This window comes from Molothrus aeneus, chromosome 8, assembly GCF_037042795.1.
Source record: "Molothrus aeneus isolate 106 chromosome 8, BPBGC_Maene_1.0, whole genome shotgun sequence".
NCBI classification, from domain to species: Eukaryota; Metazoa; Chordata; class Aves; order Passeriformes; family Icteridae; genus Molothrus; species Molothrus aeneus.
The window spans coordinates 9,064,391-9,085,058 of NC_089653.1; the positions used below are offsets into that span (position 1 = coordinate 9,064,391).

Genomic DNA, 20,668 nt, shown 5'->3' on the forward strand with positions numbered 1-20,668 from the left:
GTGGCACTTTACCCAATATAATAATCCCTGCTGAGAGGCGCAATACGGCAACTCACACAAACACGCCACCTCCAGACCCAAAGCAGATCTCACACTGCCTAGTAACTAAATACAACAGTAGCTGCTAATCTAATTTTACATGTAGATACTGTAAATTTAAAGCACACTGATACCTATGCCCATTGTAATAACCTCAGATAAATCTGGCTTGTATCAAGAGACACCCTGTTGGAACAGGCTCAAGAAACAAAATGAGATCAAAGCCCCTAGACTAATGTAAGAAATAGCATCAGAGATCAACCGTAGAAGGTACTCTACTTTCACAAGCAAAATTGTTTCTGTTCTTATGACTGTAAAACTTAAAAAAATTCTTTTTCCCTCACAGTGAAAGAAAAGTAACCATTCTTCCTCTATCATCAGAAGCCCATGACATGTTTCATGAATTTAATTTTGGCTGTTAAACCTGCTCAATATCCCAGACTGCATTTTCTGTTTCAAGAATGTTTTTGATTTTATTGATGAAGTCTGTCTCACCTCACATTACTAAGGTTACTAAACACAGATATTCTGCTTGCAAACAATTTGTTGCTTTGGTGATAGGTATACATGAAACAGTCTATAGATAATGTTTGTCTCCACCAAGTGTATCATGTAGCATACAAGCATGGTGCTCTGTGAAAAGGAAGGCCAGCATCCTTCATTTTCTCAGCAAGTTTATTACCATGATAGCAAAATGGTCTATGGTTTTTCTGTCATTTAGCCACCTTTTGTGGTCTTTTGGTTTTATAAATGCATTGCTGTCTATGTATTGTCACTCAGAAGAATCACAAAGCCTAACATCTATTTACATATTTACTCTTTCAATTTGTCAAGAGTTTTCACACCTCTGCCAGCATCTCTACAGAAGGAAAAGATGCAGCATCCATAACTGCTATGAGGACAGAATATACCCAAATATTCTTCTGCACTGGCAGAACAGATTTGAAAAGAAACAGCATAAAGGCATCACAGATGGTCTGCGGACCAGCAACTTTGAAAATACTAGATAAGCACAAATACATAGCCACATCCATTGGAATCAGAAAGCTACAATCAAAAGCTGACACAACCCACAAGTTACCCTATTCACCTCAAGCAAGAAAGCATAAATACATCAAAGTCAATTTCTTGCAAATTACCAAATCTATCCCAAAGTTTCTTTGAATGCAAGGTTCCTGCTATGTTAACCAGCATCTTAAAAGCAAGAAAAAATGGCACTGTAAACCTTGAAACCCCACAACAGCACTAAAGGTACTATTTATTTCATCCTCACTTATCGTGTACTTGTAGTCTCAAAAGTCTCATAGAATTTTAAATCTCAAATGAAAGTGTGGATATATCTTGTATGCCATGGTACATTCATTCATCTTTTATACTGTGTAGTTTTTCAATTAACTTGGTTGATGTTTTTAAAAGTTCCTCACAGGAAAAATACAATTATTTATTTGAAAAGTATTTAAAGATACTCCTGCTCTTAAAATGGCCACACTGTGTAATATATATATTAAAGATTACATAGTGCTTAAATGCACTTCTGGCAATGATGCATAGATCTTTCCCTCTCCATACTCTGTTTTTGAAACAAGGTGGTTTATGGATTTTCTCTAAAGTTTCATCCAGACCACCATGTTTATGACCACTGCTAGAACTGTTTTCCACTATTTTGTCCAAATTCTGAAGAGACATTTTCATAGCTTTTGCCTCCACTGCACCTTTTTACTACTAATTCAACAATCTGAACTACATGTTACACAAAAAGGTATTTCACGTCTTCTATTGTTTGGTACTGCATTCCTCCTTTTCAGAGGGTGACAAGAATTACAGTAGCTTCCCATTCAACTTTTCCATTAAATATCATTCATAAGATAAGAAATATCTAACTCTATCCTCTATTCAACCACTCCTTTTCCAAGTCAGAGACTTGTCAACTTTGTCACTCCACCTTGCCCAAATGCCACTCTCCGCCTCCGAACATATCTTTGGATAAAGAAAACCAGAAAGATGGAACAAAATTACATGTTGTTGTTCAAGAGGCACATATAACACAACATACATATAATGGCACGATGGTGCAATCTCTTTTTTCTAAATTGGTCATCTAATACTCCCTGAATTCTTATCAGACCAGTTGACTGCCACTGCATTAACATTTTCGTAATGTCATCCATACAGATGCTAATATTTATTTCCCAAGTTCACTGCCTCCTATGTTTAAAAAAGAATTGTTCTGTCCTTTGTAGAGTCTGCTCTGTCTTTCTCTGAACAGCATCTCCTACAACTTCTTTACCAAGCACTCAGCCTAACAGGAGCTTACTGAAGCATCTCTGGAAGTCCCTGGATAAATGTTACTATTTGCCATTCTCTCTGTTTTCTAAAGAACCTGTCAACACATTTAAAGAGCACACATGACAGATGTTAACCTCCATCCACCATGGGAGTTTATCACCTAACATCCTTTCTCTCCTAACTTTGATCCAGAAGAGGATATTTCCTCTTCTGCTTACTTTAAAGACTTCAGTGAAGAAACATGATTAATAGTTTTGCCTGGATCAACAAGCTCACTGGCTTCTTCAAAATATTCTAACAATTTTTCTTGATTTTCATCTATGAAACCTGTACCAATTCCTCTTTAACACTGTATTTCCTGGGTATATAGCTAGGCCACTCTTTCTTATAAGTGCTATGAATCTGTTTAAATTAAACTTATTGATTTACAGTTGTCCAGTTAATTCCCATTTTTTTTTTAAATGCAGCCATGCTCCATCTCTCAGACTCAGAAGATGAGTTACACCACAGGCTATGGAAAATAAACATTTTGTACCCAAAACTCCCAAGGAATTCCTTTAGAGCCACCAGACAAATATCTCCTGATCCTGAGATACTTTTTGGGAACATTTTTCTCGTTGATGAATCTTGAAACCACTTACATTTCAATGAGAGAATTCTTTGATCCATTCAGCACTAAGAACTGACTCATGTGGGAAAGAGTCCTTAGTTCCTTACACAATAAACACAAATGTGAGCAGTTGCCAGATTTTTGTGCTCTGGCCTTACCTTCCCAGCCCTCAACTGCCAATTTGCCCTACTGAAATTGAAACAGGCTTCCATTTTTGGGTGAGGTTTTTTTGGTTTTGTTGTTGTGATTTCAAGATTCATCCCCTCTAAACATCCCCTGAAACAAAAAAGAAAGACCAAACACTCACTTGCCAGAATTCAGTTCCATTCCATTGTCTCTCCCCCAAAACAAAACTGTGATTTTTTTTTTTTTTGAATATGACCCTTTAATACTCTCTTCATGCTGCTGCTTCTCTGGATCATCTTAGAATTTGGCCAGCAGCATAAGTGCCTTACAAAATTTTTAAAACAGGCTTCATGCTGCCTGTCGACTTTTTACCTTTTTTTAAAACCAGACTCTGAATTATAAATTTAAATACTGCAATGATTTCTTTTTCTCCCTACATGGGCGTAATTGTTCAAAAGTAGCTATTAGAGCCTTTATTTCAGAACCTGCTCGCTCAAGGATTTGAGTTACATTTCTTTGGGTTTCTCTAAAGAGTTGTTTCAATAAGCTTCCATTTAATATCTCAAATGACTGTCTGCCAATCAGACTGTACCATGACTTCTATCCAAAACAAAGGAATCTTTCCATTTCCAGAAGAACAGACATAATCTCCAAATTTAGCATTAGGTCAGCATGACAAGGTCCCATGGATTGTGTCCCAAGGCCTAGCAACACCCACAGTGCACAGTGTAATGCTGGGAGGATGGGAACTCCCAAGAACAGCTCTGGGCTGCAACTACCCACAAGAGAGTCAGGGAAACCCTGATGCTTTGCTCTCAAAAGAAAGCAATCAAGGCTCACCCCTGCCATGCTCAGGACCACTGTATCAGTGTGAGCTTCCAAACTCTTCTTCATCCCTATCAGGGAAAAAGTGCCTTACTACAAGGCAGTGAAACAGCTGTTTCAGGAGCAAAGATACATTGACAAATTTAAAGTTTGAAAGTCACATGGCTGAAAGGTGAGGTGAGCTGACTGCAGTCAGTCAATTCTCATCTAAAAAAAGGCAAACCCAAAGAATCAGATACAGCATTTAAGTATCAAGAACAGTTCATTGCAAAAGATTTTGACAGAACATAACGAAGAGAACAGATTTGTTTCAGAAGACAGTAAAACACTAAGTATCCTTCAAAGATGGACAGGGTGCCTTAGAAAACAGTGAACAGAACAACAGGTACATTTTCTCATCCTCTTTGGGAAAAAAAAAATATAGCAGTAACAAAAACCTCATCACAAGACACCTTTTGGGAACCAAATGCCAAAAGATGACTTCAGACAGCTTTTCAGTTCCACAGCTAACCATTAATTTACAGGAAACTCTGTAAGTACAAATTACTTAGGCAATTTAACTAAGCCATGTAATAGAAAATTTGAGCTTTTTATACACTTCAAAAGCAATCAATGACCTTTGATGAGAAAATTTGTACTTGGAAAGATATGCTAGACAACACAGCTAAACTGCATATTTAAAGCTATTTTTATTTTGTATATATCTATCTGATATGACATATTAAATCTGTCAGCCTTTCAGATACTTCTCTACATATCTGTATTTCCCATCAACTGCTAAATATACAAGTAAAAATATGAAGGGGGACACATCCTAATCATTATCCTACCTTATTAGAAAAAATTAGTTACTGATGACACAGTAATTCAGTCATTTCTTCTTGGGTGAGCATCTCTTGCCCACTTTTGCTAACATATATTATAACTGGTAAAGAATTCAATTTCTCACAGCCTCTGAAATTTAATGGATTCTATTCTTTATCCCCCTCTTCCACTGATACGGAGGAAGAAAATAAAACTTAAATAAAATCAAGATAAACAATGCAAGTAACAGCAAGCTTTAGTACTGAATTCAAATTTTCTCCCCAAAAGACACAGTATATAAAAGGCATGAAAGGAGAAATATGGACCAAAACACAGATACACCAGATAATATTACTACATTTTCTCTGTGGCTTTTCTTAAGAACCTGAGACATTATAAAAGACCTATTCATTGTATAATAGGAGAGAGTATGGTGAATGTTTCTTGGTATGCAAGAGGCAATGCATCTGTTTGGGAAGAGGGATGTGACACAGTTGTCACATCTTAGCACGGTTTCAACAAATTGCACAGATACTCCCACTTAGGACTGACATAACCTGCAATCTTGCACTTCTGGGGTCACTGTCTAAAAAAAGTGTTTCCAACTGCACTGCACCTAATGGGGGAGGAGAAACCAAACCACCCTGTCCTTTGTATCAATAACACTGAGAGCTTGGCACAACTGGCCAGGCTTTCTCCAGCAGCCAGTGATTCAGCATGATAGGGGTGGAGAGGACAGGTCAACAGAAGGTACAGAAAAATGCTGCTATAGGAACTGGTTCCAATCATGTCAGATGAAGCCATCAAAGACTGATTACCTATACAATACAATATTACCTACACAAATAGGTATACCTATACCTGCTATCTATACAAATTACCTATACAATAGCTCTGCATCCTAACACCCAGGTTCAAAGAAATACTGCAAACTCAGGCAATAATTCTGCTTAGAATGAAGCAACTCTCAAAGACAATTTAAACAACCAGATGCACAGGTCACATTGTGACAAGCTGACTTATTAAGTGATTGGAAATCAGCAGGTTTTCCACTGCGTTCTAAAGCACCTGATCACTTACTAATAATTTTTTCCCATTGTTTGAAGAACTTAACTTCTTACCACAAATTGCAGTAAAGGTACAAAAATTCAGCAGGTCTAAACACCACACACTGAAGTAGCACTAAGGAGTACAGGTTTCCAATAGACTGGTTTTAACATTTTCTACTTTTACCCTTGCAATTTGTTCAAACAAATCAACAGATTAAGCAATTCAAATGAGTAACAACTTATTGCTAGTAAAGCTTTCCAGTTTTCTAGAAAACACACCAATGTTCAAAATATCCAATGGGATTCCAAGGCTTTAATTAACACCTGCTGAGGACAAATGCATCCTTTTCATTTCTCAAGGCCCCCTGTAACATAACAAGATAAACAACCAGATCTGCACCCCTTCCACCTCAGTCAGACCCTGTGTTCCTAGGAATGTCAATCTTAAAAGCAGACTCTTGTGTACACCTGAGATTTCCAACCAGGCCTGCCATAACAATTGTCCACACTGACACCACCAAATACAGTGTAACATGAAAACCACTGGGATCAAAATAAAATGATGTGCAACTTGAGTAAACATAACCTAGGAATTCTTTGAAGCACTACCTACGCTCTACCCTTACCTATCAATTTAGGTCTATCACACATATTTCAGGATGCTTTGGCTGCAAAGGATTATTCTCCTCACAGAAACTAAAATGACACACTTCACAGGGTTCAGATAAAAGAACTATTTTATACCATTTTGGTCGCTAGACCATCCTAGTTTTAGATGAATGTATCTACTATAAAATGCTTTACTTTTTCTCCTAGAAGTATAAGGTTTGACTTTTCGCGGCTCCCCACGAGATTACCAAGGAAGGCCACAAAGAAATAGATCAAGGTGAATTTTCTCCATCAGAACTGGAACCTGAGAACAGCAGCCAATAGAACGGGCGGCAGCACCTTCCCATTCGCTCTTCCCCGGCGCTGTCAGCGGCTGCAATTACAGGGCTCTCCCCTGGCAGGCAGCAGAAAAGCCCCGCAGAGCCGAGGCCCGGGAGGGCCGGAGCGCGGCGGGGCCCCCGTTCAGCCCCACACGCCCCTCGGGCAGCGGATCCGGGCGGGACGCGCCAGGCCCGCAGGCCCCGGCCACCGCTTCCCCCGCAGCCCCGCCGCCCTCACAGGCCGCCCGCGCCCAGCTCAGTCCCCCCGATGCAGCAGTGCCCACCCCGGATACTCCCACGCCCGTGCGGGCATCCCACGCCTCCGCAAGGTGGCCGAGCTTCCCTCCCGTCCCCACCTGCGGGCAGGGCAGCCCGGCCCGCACATGGAGGGCACCGCTGCCCACGGCCAGGCCTCCTCTCCGCGCCCAGGCGGGCCCGGCGCTCGGGCGGGGGTCACGGCCCCGCCGCGCCGTGCAGCCATGTTCCCTCTGAGGGACAGCGGGACGCTCACCCTTGACGGCGCGTTCGCTGGTGGCGTGGGGCGTCAGCAGCAGCACCTTGCTCCCTTCCTTGGCGGACATCGCTGAGCGCTGCCGGGCTCCGGCGGCGGCTGCTGGGCGCGGCAGCGCCTTCGTCCGCCCCTCCGCCGGCGGCTGGTGGGGCGCGGCGGGGCGGGCGGGGGCGGCTACAGGCGCCGGGCGGCGGCGGCCCGGCGGAACATGGCGGCGGGCGCGGCTCGCGGCTCCTGGCGCAGCGCGGGGACGGTCCGCCCCGGGCCCGGCATGCACCGCGCCGCCGCCCGCCGGGCACCGCGGGAGCGCGCGGAGCTCCCGGCCCCGACCGGGACCACGGCGAGACTCCCGCCCGACCCTGGGCGGCGGCGCGGGGCGGGGCGGGGATTGCGGCCCGACACCTCCTGGCGAGCCCCGGACAGCAGGGGGAGGCGGGCGAGGCGGCCGGAACGCCCCCGCCCCAGGACGGGCGGGCGCCAGGCCGGGGCCGAGGGGGAGGTGCGGCGGATGGCCCGGCCCCCAACGAAGCCGCGCGGGCGAGGGCCGGCGGCCACCATGGAGAGCTCCGTGGGGCCAAGCCGGGGGCCATGCAGCCGAGGGAGCGGTGTTGGGGCGTGGCGAGGCCCTCGCTTCCCACCGGGAACCAGCGCAGAGCGAGGGGCCGCGGCCGTGCCCTCAGGGGCGCCAGCACGACAGAAGGAGACCCAGAGCCGCACCTGGCAGGAGAGGGAGGAGGAAAGAGAAGTTCCCCTGCCGTGAGAGTTTGGGCACAGCTTGGGGCAAACTCCCCGTGACAGATCATTTAGCCAAATTCTCTGCCTTCTCCCTGGAGCTGAGCAAGAGTGGACCAAAGAGCATGAAGGGCCCTGGGTACGGCGGCAGGAGCTGCACCCCTCATCTCCCAAAGCTGCGCAGGCTGACAGGGGGTCACTGTCCCTTCCATCGCAGCCCTTATGTTCTATACAAACCAACAAAGTTCACATGCATTATTTATACCGAGCTGTACAATCTATTCCACACAATAAACCAGGAAGTTAAGAAAGAAAAGCCATTCAGAAGTTTTGGTTTCCAGCAAGGTCTTTGTTCTTGCCACATTCAGGTCCAAGGGAAAAGGATGACACCTGAGATGAAGATCTCCCATGCTGAGCACAAAAAGCTCTTTGGCTTAAGCGAAAAAACATTGAAATTGACACATTACACAAGTGCTTGAGTTAACCTTGCTTTTCTATGTTACAGCCAAGACAGTACAAGCAAGAAACTTTGAATGAAACACATAAAAACACTCAAGGAAGCAAATGAAAATTTTAAGAGAGTAATAATTATAAACCCTTGGGGTATTTATTAGTACACTTGCAAGACTCCGAAGTTTTGGAAAACCAGAGTTCTAGTAATTCCATGCCCACAAGTAAAATGTGTGCATGCATGCAAAAAGAGAGCTGGGATACATTAAAGTATCATGGAAAAAAATCCTGGATGACTCCTTTAGATTTAATTACTAAGCTTTCCAGCAGCAAGAATTACTACTTTATACCACATGTTCTGCAAATGTCTGTCATTGTACAATCAATTTAAAGGGCCTGGTTTTTAAATAGGACAAAAGCTCATTTCCTTCAACAGCAAGGATGTGTATCAATTCAGTGTATGCAGGAAGAGCACAGGACAGGAAGGGCAGTAAGTAGATGTCATTCCTGATTTTAATGTTAACTTAAAGGAGATCTGCTGAAACAAGAAGCAGGGGTAATGAAATCAGTCTTGTATTTAAAATCAAGAGGAGTCCAGTAATAAATGCAGTTTGAATTTTTGACAGCATGAAACAGCAGAGAATCCCATATTATAAAGAAATTCATTTATCCATGCATTTCCAAACACACAGGGAACCAGAGCCCTTGCTGAGTGTTGTCAGTGTCTTCACCTCACCTGAAATGCAGCTGCAAGAGAGATGCCTTACTTATTTCAATTGTTCTCTTCTCCCAGGAGCCTGCAGCCATGTTCCCTGGGGTGTGAAGTAAAAGGGACTGATACAGTCAGAATGCTTATTGAGGAAAAAGCACAGCATAATATTATTTTGTTATGATGCTGTACCAGAAGGGGACATTATCAGCCTCTAGGCAGCATACCTAGTGCCCTGCAGGCTGAAACACTTCCAGTTACATCCAGGCATTACCTGAAGAAAAGGCACATATGGATGAAATCTTGCTGGCTTTGCTCCCCCAATATCAGGTTGATATGAAAAATGGTATTATGTCTCCCTACAAATGACACATCCAAAAAACATTAAAATAATTATCTTACCACTTTCATTGATAAAAACAGCTAGAAAAGTAAAAAAGCGCAGTTACCTTGGCATTTTACTGTCATTTTTCTGACATATTCTATATTACCTCATTAAAATGCCAAGCATGCGTGATTCTCACTAGGACAATATAAAAATCGTCATTAGGCAGAAATATGTAGTTGTGTCTCTCCCTAAGCCCTTTATTGAAGCTTTTCCATGTGGTATTGGCTCTAAATCTGCTACCAACTCTGTAAGGGACATTTACATTGTCCCAATTTGGCGAACCTCACGGCGAAGGCAAAGATGATTGATTTGATCCGTCCTGTGTTCAACAAATCAAACATCTTCCACCAGCACCACATGTAGCATTATCATTGTAGGAACTTTGGAACACAATTACAAACAGAAATACAGCCTTGCAGGTAGAAGGCAGTGTGCCTTTATAATCCTGTGAGTTTCCCACAAGTGCCATTCAAATCTGAAAAGCCAAGTCATGTTTTACTTCCTGTTCAGCTTTGCCACCAAGTGGCCATTCCGTTCCAAGGAATGGAATGAGAAGGAAAGGGATAGGGAAAGGAGAAAAGAGAAAAAGAATATGATAAAGTCCTATTCTGATGGGATATTCCAAACCATTACCTAGTTGCTAGAACTGGACTGCTTTCTGAACAACTTGCTTTCATAATGAAAAAACAGTTCAGCAGGAGAAACACATGGAATCACCAAACCAATCCATCTTCTTCTGTACCATGGGGAATGGGACCATTTGGGATGCAGATACCTGATTTCCTTCTGCTCCATCTCAAGGCAGTACCCACTGAAGCAGCATGCAAGAGCTGTTTAAACAAAAAGGTGCTATGTTAAAACCTTGACTGTTCTGACACCTCCGCTGATGGAGGGCTGCAAAGTATAGTAGCAACTACATTTTAGTTAATCATTGCCTGAGACAAGTGCTGTTTATTGAATTTCAAGCAGAAAGAAGTCAGACTTAAAAATGATTGTGAAATTTTGTAGCAGCAGGGCAGATACCAGAACAGTATCTTCTGACTCTAACAGCGACATACCTTAAAAACTGGCACAATGTCCCAGAATCATCTAATTACCCAACAAGGACTTTTTGAAAACTAAGAAGGAAATTGATTCACAGGAGAGAGAGATATATTCCAGATCCCAAGAGAAAGATGCACAGAACAAATCTTGCAAAGATAAACCAGGTCTGAGAGGGGAAGACGTGATATGAGCAGGAGAGTAAGATGAAGGCAAAACTTTTAAGAAGGTGTTCCATTTCATTGACTCTTACTACTGACTGTTTGTAGCTGTACTTTCCTAAACGCCAAAAATGATACTGAGGTTGGTATAAACTGTAGGACTGCCTCAAAACAAGGCATATATTATTTTAAATATATCTTGACATACTGCTGCACTGAGTTTCAATATCAGTACTTCAAAGTTTTAAGAGGACACAAGGTTTCCCTGCCATCCCAAGTCAGCTATTTTATGACAAATCTTATTATCTGCAGCACAGAGGCATTTTTCAGAAAGGTTGAAAGCATTGTCTTAAGCCATTTTCTCCAGCATTACAAAGTCATTATCAATGCAATACTCCAGCTCCCAATGTCATCCAGTACCGAGAAGCTGCACCGACTTCAAAAGAGAATAACCAAAACCAAATTATTAGATAGTGTATATATATATATTAGATAGTGCTGGTATAAAATGACAAGCTACTTCACTATTACAGTGTATCCTGTCCCACTCCCTCCCAGCACACATTTCCCTCATTGCCTGATAAACTCTGTGAACGGGCTGAGGAAGTACAGAATACATTTAAGAAGTTAGACAAGGCCACAGGCATTACTTGCATCATACAAGAACTGTAAAAAACATGCTAAAGCAACCCGACTCCAGAATTTAGGTAACTTTCACATACCAAACCCTACCAGACACGTATCTGATTTAAATTTCACACCTCTAGAGTGATGGTACCTCAATCCCTTCCTTAGGTTCCTCAAAACATCACTTTCTCTGCTTAAAGCATTCCTTCCCCTGCCCTTATTATCTAGTTCAAACTTTTCCTTCCTTAGCCTTAAGCAATTGCTCTTTCTCCTACCATCTGAGACCAACCAATTCCCTCTCTTCATTTATCTTACTACCTTAATGATATTAATAGACTATTAATAGTCACCTCTACTCACTCTAAAAATTGAGTTCACTCTGCTTTTTGCTGCCCTCCTTTGTGTTCTCTTGTTTCCTCAGCGCCTCCACAAGCAAAGACTTAACTGACAAAGTACTCAAGGTAAGCAGGTCTATGTATAGGAGCCTGCAAAAACCCCCCAAACTTACTATTGCTCTGTAACAGGAACTATGACAGAAAACAGTGTGAGATGTTTTACTATTTTTCTAAACTTTGTTGATCCATGAACACAATGTCCTACAGATCAGAGAAATCCCATTAATGAATTTTAAAGGAAAGTGTTGGGGCAACAAACCCACAAAAAGCAGATATGACAACTCAGTTGCTGAAGAGTTCATGCACTCTTTTCTCACAAATGCATCTGACCATCATGACTATGAGGTGAAAGTGCAACTATGCTTTCAGCTTACCTCTCTGCATCTTTTGAGACCAAACACCATGAAGTACTAATAAGAATTAACTGTTACATTAGGATTGGATAGGTTGAAGAAAGGGTTTGACAAAAATGACCTTCATAACTGGGCAACCCTGAGGTCATGAAAAATGAATGCAGAAAAGGATATCTCAAGGAAATATCAAAATCACCCACATAAACATTTTAAAGCTCTTCTACTATGTATTCTGTCCCCGTAAATTCCTAAGCTAATAGACAATTCTGAAACTACTGGAGAGATGTGGGCTTCCCCCCAACCCACCATGAGAGGTCATTCCATGAGAAGTCATTACAATTTTATTTTCTCATCTGTACCACTGTGCTCTTCCCATGAATTACAACCCTGTTTTCAAATCAGCAGCTTAATGATCGATCAAGACTCCCACACACATACCTTCTTCTCTCTCTTCAGAAGAGTATGGTGTCAAAAACCTGGCTTGATTCATCTGCTACATTAAATAGCTTCTTTTACGCCTCTAAGGACAGTTATCCAAAACCAGTCCACAGCACTGAAATGGTTGTTTAATGTCAACTGAGTTTTTTTTATCTATCTGAAGAAACCAACTGAATTTCAAAAAAAAGGGAACGCATGCATTATTTCATCCTGTTAGGAACAATTAATACATACCACCATGAACAACTGGTTATTTCTTCTTAAATGTACTTTTAAATACATATCTTGATTTCTGAAAATTTGTAGCTGAGTTAACAGTAATTTAAGATTAACTTCCATTTGATTAACATATTTTAGATCTTAAACAAAGTCAGCTGGAACTTCACAGGTACTGTCTGTTAACGTTGCTCATGCTTCCAGGGTGACTTCAGCTAATTTAGGACCAGTTAATAGGATTAGTTACTGTCTATTTAGGTAGCTCCAAGCATCTATGCTTGGAGCTCCCTCAATTGACAGTCACATAATTATTAACTGGTATAAATTGTGAGTAAAACCCTGGAAGGATAGCTAACCCTAAACTGCCATCAAAATAATTTTGCCTGAGTAGTGAAGAACTTAAAATTTAGCAATATTAAATGATTCTTACAGTTATTATTGAAGTACAGCTTATTATATTCACTTTTCTCATGTGGTCCTATTTTAAATTATTTTGATTAGTGATATATACACACATAAAACTTCTCAAGCCTATGATTAACTGGTGAATCATCTGGGACCGAGCCAGCCAAAACTTAAGATAATCCTCTTTCAACAAACCTAATGTAAGTTAGTTTACAAACAGACACTTGACCTTCTTATTCATGAGAATATTCAGTGTTTACTCACTCCAGAATTAATATTAAAACAATTCTATTGATGCCAATAAGGAAGTTTGTTTCTTCAGCAGAACTCTTTCACTTGTATCTGCTTCCACAAACATGCTAGTGAAAATATCAGCGCTCTCAAGTGACTCCACAGCTGCTCTTAGCATTTTTCCATTAATGAAAAAGCAATCTAAAATACCTTTCCAAGCTACATTGCTTTGGTTTTAAAGGATAAAAAAATTATTCAATGAACTAGAAGAATAATGCAGATAGCAAGAGAATTACAAAATAATGGATCTAACATGCTTTTTCTAAAACATTTTCTGAAACTTTAAAGGTAATTCCATCTGCAATAGCAATGGTGAAGAATTAGCCTTTAAAAAGCTGTACAGATATATAAGTAGCCTTGAAAAGATTCCGGGCTATGAAGTGATAAAATGCTAGAGGCAGCAAGCACAGATGGATGAAAATATACTTTTGTTTTTTACCAGCCACAGCACTGAACAAGAGACAGCACAGTGGCTGGAGACTCCAGAACACATCTAACTTCAGTGAGGTGTTTGTAAATCCCAAGCACGTTTTTATCTTTGTCCAAGCTCGCAAACACGGACTTGTCCTACACTGTTTGTCCAATGTCTATTTATACATATAGCAGCAGTACCTAAGTGCTTCTGCACAGTTTCATTTACCACAGCAGTAACATAACCAAAGACTGCTACAAAGAACATTGCCTACTCTCTCCATCAGTCAATCTTCCTTTCTCAAAAGCTTCAGCACCCCACTGCTGCTGAGGACCATCTCTGTACAGGAATCTATCCACTGAAAGAAGGAAGGAAAATTTAGACTGATTACTGAGTGTTCCTTAAAAAGAGACACATCTGAGCGAAGATATGCACACATTTCCTTTCATTCTGCCTTTTTCACCTATCCATCTGTTCCTTCCTATTCCAATCCACCATTTCTTTTGCTTTCCTCCTTCTCTTCTCCCTAAAGCTCTGCCCTACCCCTCTCTCCCTACATAACATTAGATCCAAACCCTTCGTGAATTCCAGTATTCTGAAATCCTGCCTGTACTTTCTATGTCCTACCCAACCATCACTGGTAAGTCCATTCCAGCAATGTTAACAATCAGGGGAAATTATCAGTAAACAGTTCCTTCCCTCTTCCCAAATTCCTCCATCTTAATGTGGGTGCAGTAGCCTTTGTTAAAAAGAAATGGGCATTTCTCTTCTCTAAAGCAGAGCATATTCTGGTTAACTCCCAAGTGCTGCACGCTCCATTTGAGCACATGTGCTGCTCAGCAGGTCTAAATATGACTTCCACAAACAGCAGGTACAAACTTGGTTGCCTTTGAGAGAAGGAACTGTGCTAGGTAGTTCCTTTTCCAAACACAGAAGGATCATACTTACATAATTTCGCTACTGCTAGGACAGCAAGTTACTCTTCATTTTATTATTGCCTTCTTTTGCTCCCTGCACAAGGTCTAAATGCATATTACAAACAGAATGAATGATCATAGAAATACAGGGAGTAAGAATTTTATATTTAGAAGAACTGGCATTCACTTATTTTAAAAAGGTGAATTCAAGTGTGTATGGCAGTCATTTCATTTAATTCCATCCACTAACATACTCTTCAGCTAGGGACAAAGAAAAGGTTATAATGCATCAAAGCTTACAAACTGTTAACTCTTAAGAATTCTCAATAGCTGCTGAATTCCTGTGGGAACCCCCTCCTCATCCTGCCTATAGGCAACAGTGAACTTCAACAAGCTATTAAACTACTACATAATTGATTTTTGTATGGTATAAATATCACTAAAAAGACAAGTTAGTCAAAAGAATTACAAAGTAAATATGTAAATACTGACCTTACTAAAATTTGCAGACACAAGCTGAAGCAACAGTATTTTTCTAGCCTCACATTTCCTCCCATGTTAAATATATTGTTGAAAGTACTTCAGTTTGTTTCTCTTCAGATGGACTAATATACTGCTTGGTATGGACCCAGTTTTTCCTTTTCAGGCCTCTGGTTAACTTCATACAAAGCAACTGATATACAAAGAACATATAAAAACAGTTTTGAAACTTGGTAGCTAGAACTGTAACGGAATAAACACAACAGTTCTCTTAAAAAACCCACTTGGTTACTCCTGATTATTTTAATAAATTTCATCAACTCAGAATTATTCTGCAGAGCTTTATGTAAGTATACTTCCATTCTTTCCTGGTCACAACGACATAAGAAAGCTAAAGCATGCACATTGTCTTCAGTTGCAGAAGTTTCATACTTTATATTAATTCTTGAAGTGATGACTTTGCACTTTACTTTGGCAGCTTGTTTTCTTAGATTATCCTGTCATTCACAGGGCAGCAATGGGGCAGGGCAGGGCAGCCCTTCCAGCAGCAGTGGCATCGCCACAGCTCCAGCCCTGTTCCCAACAGAACCATGTACCAGGACAAGCATAGAACAGAACCATGGAACAGGATAAGCATGGAACAGAACCCCCCCCCCCCGCCTGAACACCTCACAACCATCACACCTGAAATCATCTGCAGGAGCAGGAGGACAAGCATGATTAAAATGACACTTCTCTCCACACCAATAATTTCTATGATTTTTCTGTAGATCTGCATACACTACCATCCTGCTTAAATGTAGTAGTTTTCCTTAAAACAAGTAGTCAGTCTCAAAATACTTTTTGAAGGATGCTTAATTATTGTCCATCATGAGGAGAAACTTAAGTGCTGAGTAGTAATGAAACACATGAAGTCCTGAGTCAAAATTAGGCATGTCCTCCAATCTAAGTCTTTATTACATAAACCTTGATAATGAACTAGAATAAACAACTTAATTACGTTTGTTCACATGTAAGAAAATTAGACGTTTCCAGCCAACTGAAAAGTAAAGCTAAACTGAAAAGAAAGCTCAAACACAGACATGTAAATAGAACTATTTTCATAGATTTATTTGAAAAATACTTACAAAAGCAAGTATGCTTGACACTAAAATAGTTAAACTTATTCTGTGTTTACATCGGTGTTGTTAAGCGTGCAGCATTAACAGTCTTTTCTGTTTGAAGCATCATTAGTTTGCTTTAAAGAAGTGGAGAAAATTGGGATTTACTGTGAACAATGTCTCCCTGTCACTTCCTCTGCTGTGATCTCTGTATGAGATCTCAGAACACTGAAAACTGTGCTTGCTTTACTAACTACCACCTGCCAAGTGCAGATTTACTGGAACCTGGAAGGTGGATCAGTTTTTGTTTTTTTTTTTCCCTAGGAAGGAACAGGAGAGAGGAAGGAGAAGAAAACAAAAGGATTGGTTTCTTTTTGTGAAGAATTTACCAAAGCTACATTTCATGAAAAAGAGTTCTTAAAAATGTCCTTTTGTTAGTTGTCATCTTCCTTCAAAATGTGTGCACACTTCTGAACTTACCCGTAAGCAAATTACCATTCCTATAGCACTTGTTTGCTAGGAGAGGCCAGGACTAAAATAGTTAAGATTCCCCATCCAGACAGCAGTTCAGTAGTGTCAGAAACGAAATACAGTGCAATTAGTTTCCACATACTGTATAGCTACATTTTAAGACAAAACTGGCAGAGATAGTGTTTGAAAGACTTTCCTGTCTCCAGGCAATCCACACTCTGGCAACAACCATAGTCCACAGAGTGGTGTACTGGGGCACATGGAGTGAATGGGATCTCACCAGCCATTATTTTGCATGGTGCCAGTAGCTGCTGCTGCTCGAGCCAGCATATTTCTGTGTGTTTCAGAAGCAGAAGCAAAAGTCCCATCCCTCACATGCACTGGCAGCATTCGCCTTCTGCCAGGCTGAGAGGTGTAGCTGTTCTCTCGCCAGTCTTCTTCTGGAGGCATGTCCACTCTCCTTGGGCCCGGGGCCTTAACACAAGAGGGGGGCACAGGGCAACCTTGAGAAGCACCGGGATCCCAAGAAGGCTCACGTGGTATTCTTAAAGTGCTGTAGTCTGTGCTGGCTGGTACTCTGCAACCCATGGCATGAGATTCATGCATGTGATGTTGTGAAGGCTGCTGGAGGAAGCCCTCTTGGAAACTCTTGCCTGGCTGGCCAGCATGTTTCCCCCAGAGCATTGTTCGCTTATCTGGTAACGTGGCTGTTTGTGCAGCAGGATAATTTGTGTTCAGCAAACGGCCAGAGACTCTCGATGCTCCACCTCCTAAATGCAAATTAACAAGAGGCTTTTGCCCTTGGGAGAGGGTGCCTTTGGGTACACAAGGGAGACTCCCATAGCTCAGTGCCACACCTGGGTAGTCTTCACCTTGGAAAGCTTCACCCCTGTCAGGCACAACCAGAAGCTTCTGGATGATGTTCTTCTGATCTCCTGAAATAAATTTTTAAAAAAAGGTTTGCTTAGTTATAATTTTTGTTTCATCATCTCTGAACTATCAGCTGTGGCCAGCAGGTGACAGAAGAACAATGAAATCACTAGTACATCCAGTTACTGGCTGACATGCAATTCTGAATAAAAGCTAGCTGTACCTTTTCCACTATTCATTTTCCTCACTGCATTTCCTCTCCTTATCCTACTGCAGCTGCTGTCACAGATTTCTTTACTAGCCCCTTGTTTCATCAAGGAGCCCAACAAAGTATTCCAAGGCTGGCAGATCAAACTGGTTTTGATGATGTCACAGGAAAATAATTCTCATGCAGGAAGTAGTTATTTCTACTGGTACATATGGGATTCGTGGGAATGAGTAATTTGTGGAAGTACTCTTACACATGGAAACAAGGTGGTGGGTTTTACTAATACTTTAACATTAAAGAAAATAACTCATAAAAATATTGATATGACTTTGTATATAGCCATCATAATGTTTCCATAAAGGTTATTGGCTTTGGTTATGCACAGTTAGCACAGAACCACAGAAAAATTCTGAAGGACAGAGAAGAAGAAACGTGATTTGTCCTTCCAGATTTCTGGAGGAATTCAGGCAGATAGTGAAACTCCATTATGAAGGACAAGAACTGAGGAGCTGTACTTCAGCAATATTTCTGATCACCAAGAAGGATGAAAAGTCCTGTGATTATTACCTGACAGTTTACGTGCCTTGCCCACCATGCTGGGCATCAGTACATCATGGGGTGGGTGCTGCACCTGGTTTGGGTTGTGCTGGGGATCAAAGGGAAATACAGGAGGATCATGGGGGAAAGGAAGGGAAGTGGAGCTGGAAGAACGGTGGCTGGTGTCCACTGGCATTTTCCTCGTATTTGGTGCTTCCTTTTGTAAAATGAGAAAGGAGAAGAACAGAACATAAAATGATGAGTAAACACAGAGTTGGGTTGAAACAAGCAAAGGTGGTGTTGATCCAAGGAAGAAAGGGATGAGTCACTGGAACAAAAACATGCATCTGTATGTGAAAAAGACGGACAGACAAAAATTGCATCAATCCAGTAAGGCTCTTACTGAAGTGGTGGGCTACATAGGATCATTAGACTGGAATTGTAACAAAAAGAAAAAATCAAAACGAACACAAACCACTCCTGGGGGTTTGGCTGACAAACTGAATACACCAAACAATGTCAGGCCAGTCAGCATTGGAAATGGCATGCTACACAAGCCATCAAATACAGCATTGCTGATTCTTCTTTTCTATTATCTACCAGGCTTTATTGAAAGCTCTGATTCCAGACTGTGAACAGATTTACCTGTCACAGCTGAAATATTTACCTGTGCTGTACCATTTGCCTCTATTAGGAGATACCCACCCCAAAAAGCAGGGATGGCTGAATGGCACAACAACAAACCATCACAGACTTAAGTGCAGTGACTTACTTGAAACAGACAACCATTCTACTGGCCACTTATGTTGTGGGGATAGAAACCTTAGCAGAAAGGGCAAATCTTGAACAGCTAGAGGTTTGTAATTGCTTCTGCCAGCACTTCCAGGTATGTCAGAGCCCTTAACTAAAGCATGCTGAGAAGCAAACTCTTCAAAGTTTGACATATACTTAATTTATGGTACACAGCAGAGAGGTGCAATTGGAGCAACCTAACTGATTTCGTAACTGAGACTCTTCTATACCTGTTACGTAGTTGGTTTCAAATAAAAGTTTGAGCAGAGTTTGCAAAAAATTCAGTCAAAGCCAAAACCTGACATTATATCTAGCTGTGTTGCTAAACACTCTGTTACTGTTTTTCTGACACTTTAAAATTGCATCTAAGACTACTTAACAGAAAGGACAAAGGAAAGATCAATCCCCTTACATTTAGTTATTTTCTGTATGTAACTGTCTGCACCAAGTCTTGAATTGCCTCCCCTTTAATGTTGACTTTTACTTTCTAAAAATGCTATTTGCTTAATAAACTGAAAAGAGAGCAGAAACGTTCCTATTGGTACTGGTGGGTTTTTTTGAAAATTATAGGTGTATCAGAAGCTTTCTTAAAAATACTTTAAGTCAACTGAAAAAAATATTTATACTGGCTGTTTCTGCATACTGACAAGTAATGTTAGCTGACATGCCTATCAGCTGCAGCAGTCACCACTCTGCAATGATACCTAAAAAAGACAGCTTTGCTACTTATATAAAAGTTCATTCTTCTTCCAAAGACAGAACAAAAAAGACAGGCTTTTATCATGGCTTATTATTGAGCTGTCTTCTGTCTTGTTTGTTAACTACTAAATGAAGACATAGAAAACACCAACCCTACACAGAGATGATAGCTCTTTGGAAAGCTGCACATCATTCTACTTACAAAACTGTGAGAAGAGACCAAGGTCTCTTCTCTGTTAGAGATAACTGTCCCGCTGAGACTGCGAGCAATGCGACGGAAATTCTCTGCACTGTAGATTTCCTCCTCTTCTGGTTCCCTGCTATGTTCTCTGGTAAATGTGACCTGCAGACAATATCCCACATTTCAGACAAGGTTTTTAATAACATCAATTTTGTACAATAATTAGGGGCAACAGATGAATAGAAATCTAATGGAGCATATTTCAATGATATTTAATGACCTCTTCTTTCCTAAAATCCTTCACCTGGGTACTACTTGGAAAACTTGAGATAAATGGGTCTGTTTGGATCTGCTGATTAAAAGTATTATTCCTTATAGTATTTCTTACCTTAGTAAATATACACAGATTGATTTGTCTAAATGAGATACATTCTTTTATAAGTACCTAAATCCAGGACAAAATTCTTTAGTGGGATGAATCTACCTAAAGGACTGACTGCTGCTACAAGCATCATTGCCCCTGGAGAGATAATCATGGCTGCAGCTGACAGTCATCTTACGATAAAATACTACAGTCTTCTCATAACAAAAAAAAAAAAAAATCTAGGATTATTTG

The 20,668-nt window shown here is 41.0% G+C and overlaps 2 protein-coding genes across 8 annotated transcripts in view; both read right to left on the bottom strand.

Moving 5' to 3' along the window:
* PPP3CB (protein phosphatase 3 catalytic subunit beta) overlaps nt 1-7,332 on the bottom strand; it is a 46,095-nt gene extending 38,763 nt beyond the window's left edge. For all 6 annotated transcript variants that reach the window (XR_010783985.1, XM_066554277.1, XM_066554275.1 and 3 more), the window contains exon 1: nt 7,180-7,332. Coding sequence is in view for 5 of the 6 variants with exons in the window: in XM_066554277.1 (XP_066410374.1) it covers nt 7,180-7,249 (70 nt within the window). In the remaining variant the exon portion in view is untranslated. The remainder of the gene's footprint in view (nt 1-7,179) is intronic.
* Nucleotides 7,333-16,279: 8,947 nt separating this feature from the next.
* Nucleotides 16,280-20,668, bottom strand: part of USP54 (ubiquitin specific peptidase 54) — a 91,561-nt gene continuing 87,172 nt past the window's right edge. For both annotated transcript variants that reach the window (XM_066554216.1, XM_066554215.1), the window contains 3 exons: nt 20,074-20,214; nt 18,411-18,597; nt 16,280-17,700 (listed from right to left, as the gene is read on the bottom strand). In XM_066554216.1, the coding sequence (XP_066410313.1) occupies nt 17,042-17,700; nt 18,411-18,597; nt 20,074-20,214 (987 nt within the window). In that variant the 3' untranslated portion in view covers nt 16,280-17,041. The remainder of the gene's footprint in view (nt 17,701-18,410; nt 18,598-20,073; nt 20,215-20,668) is intronic.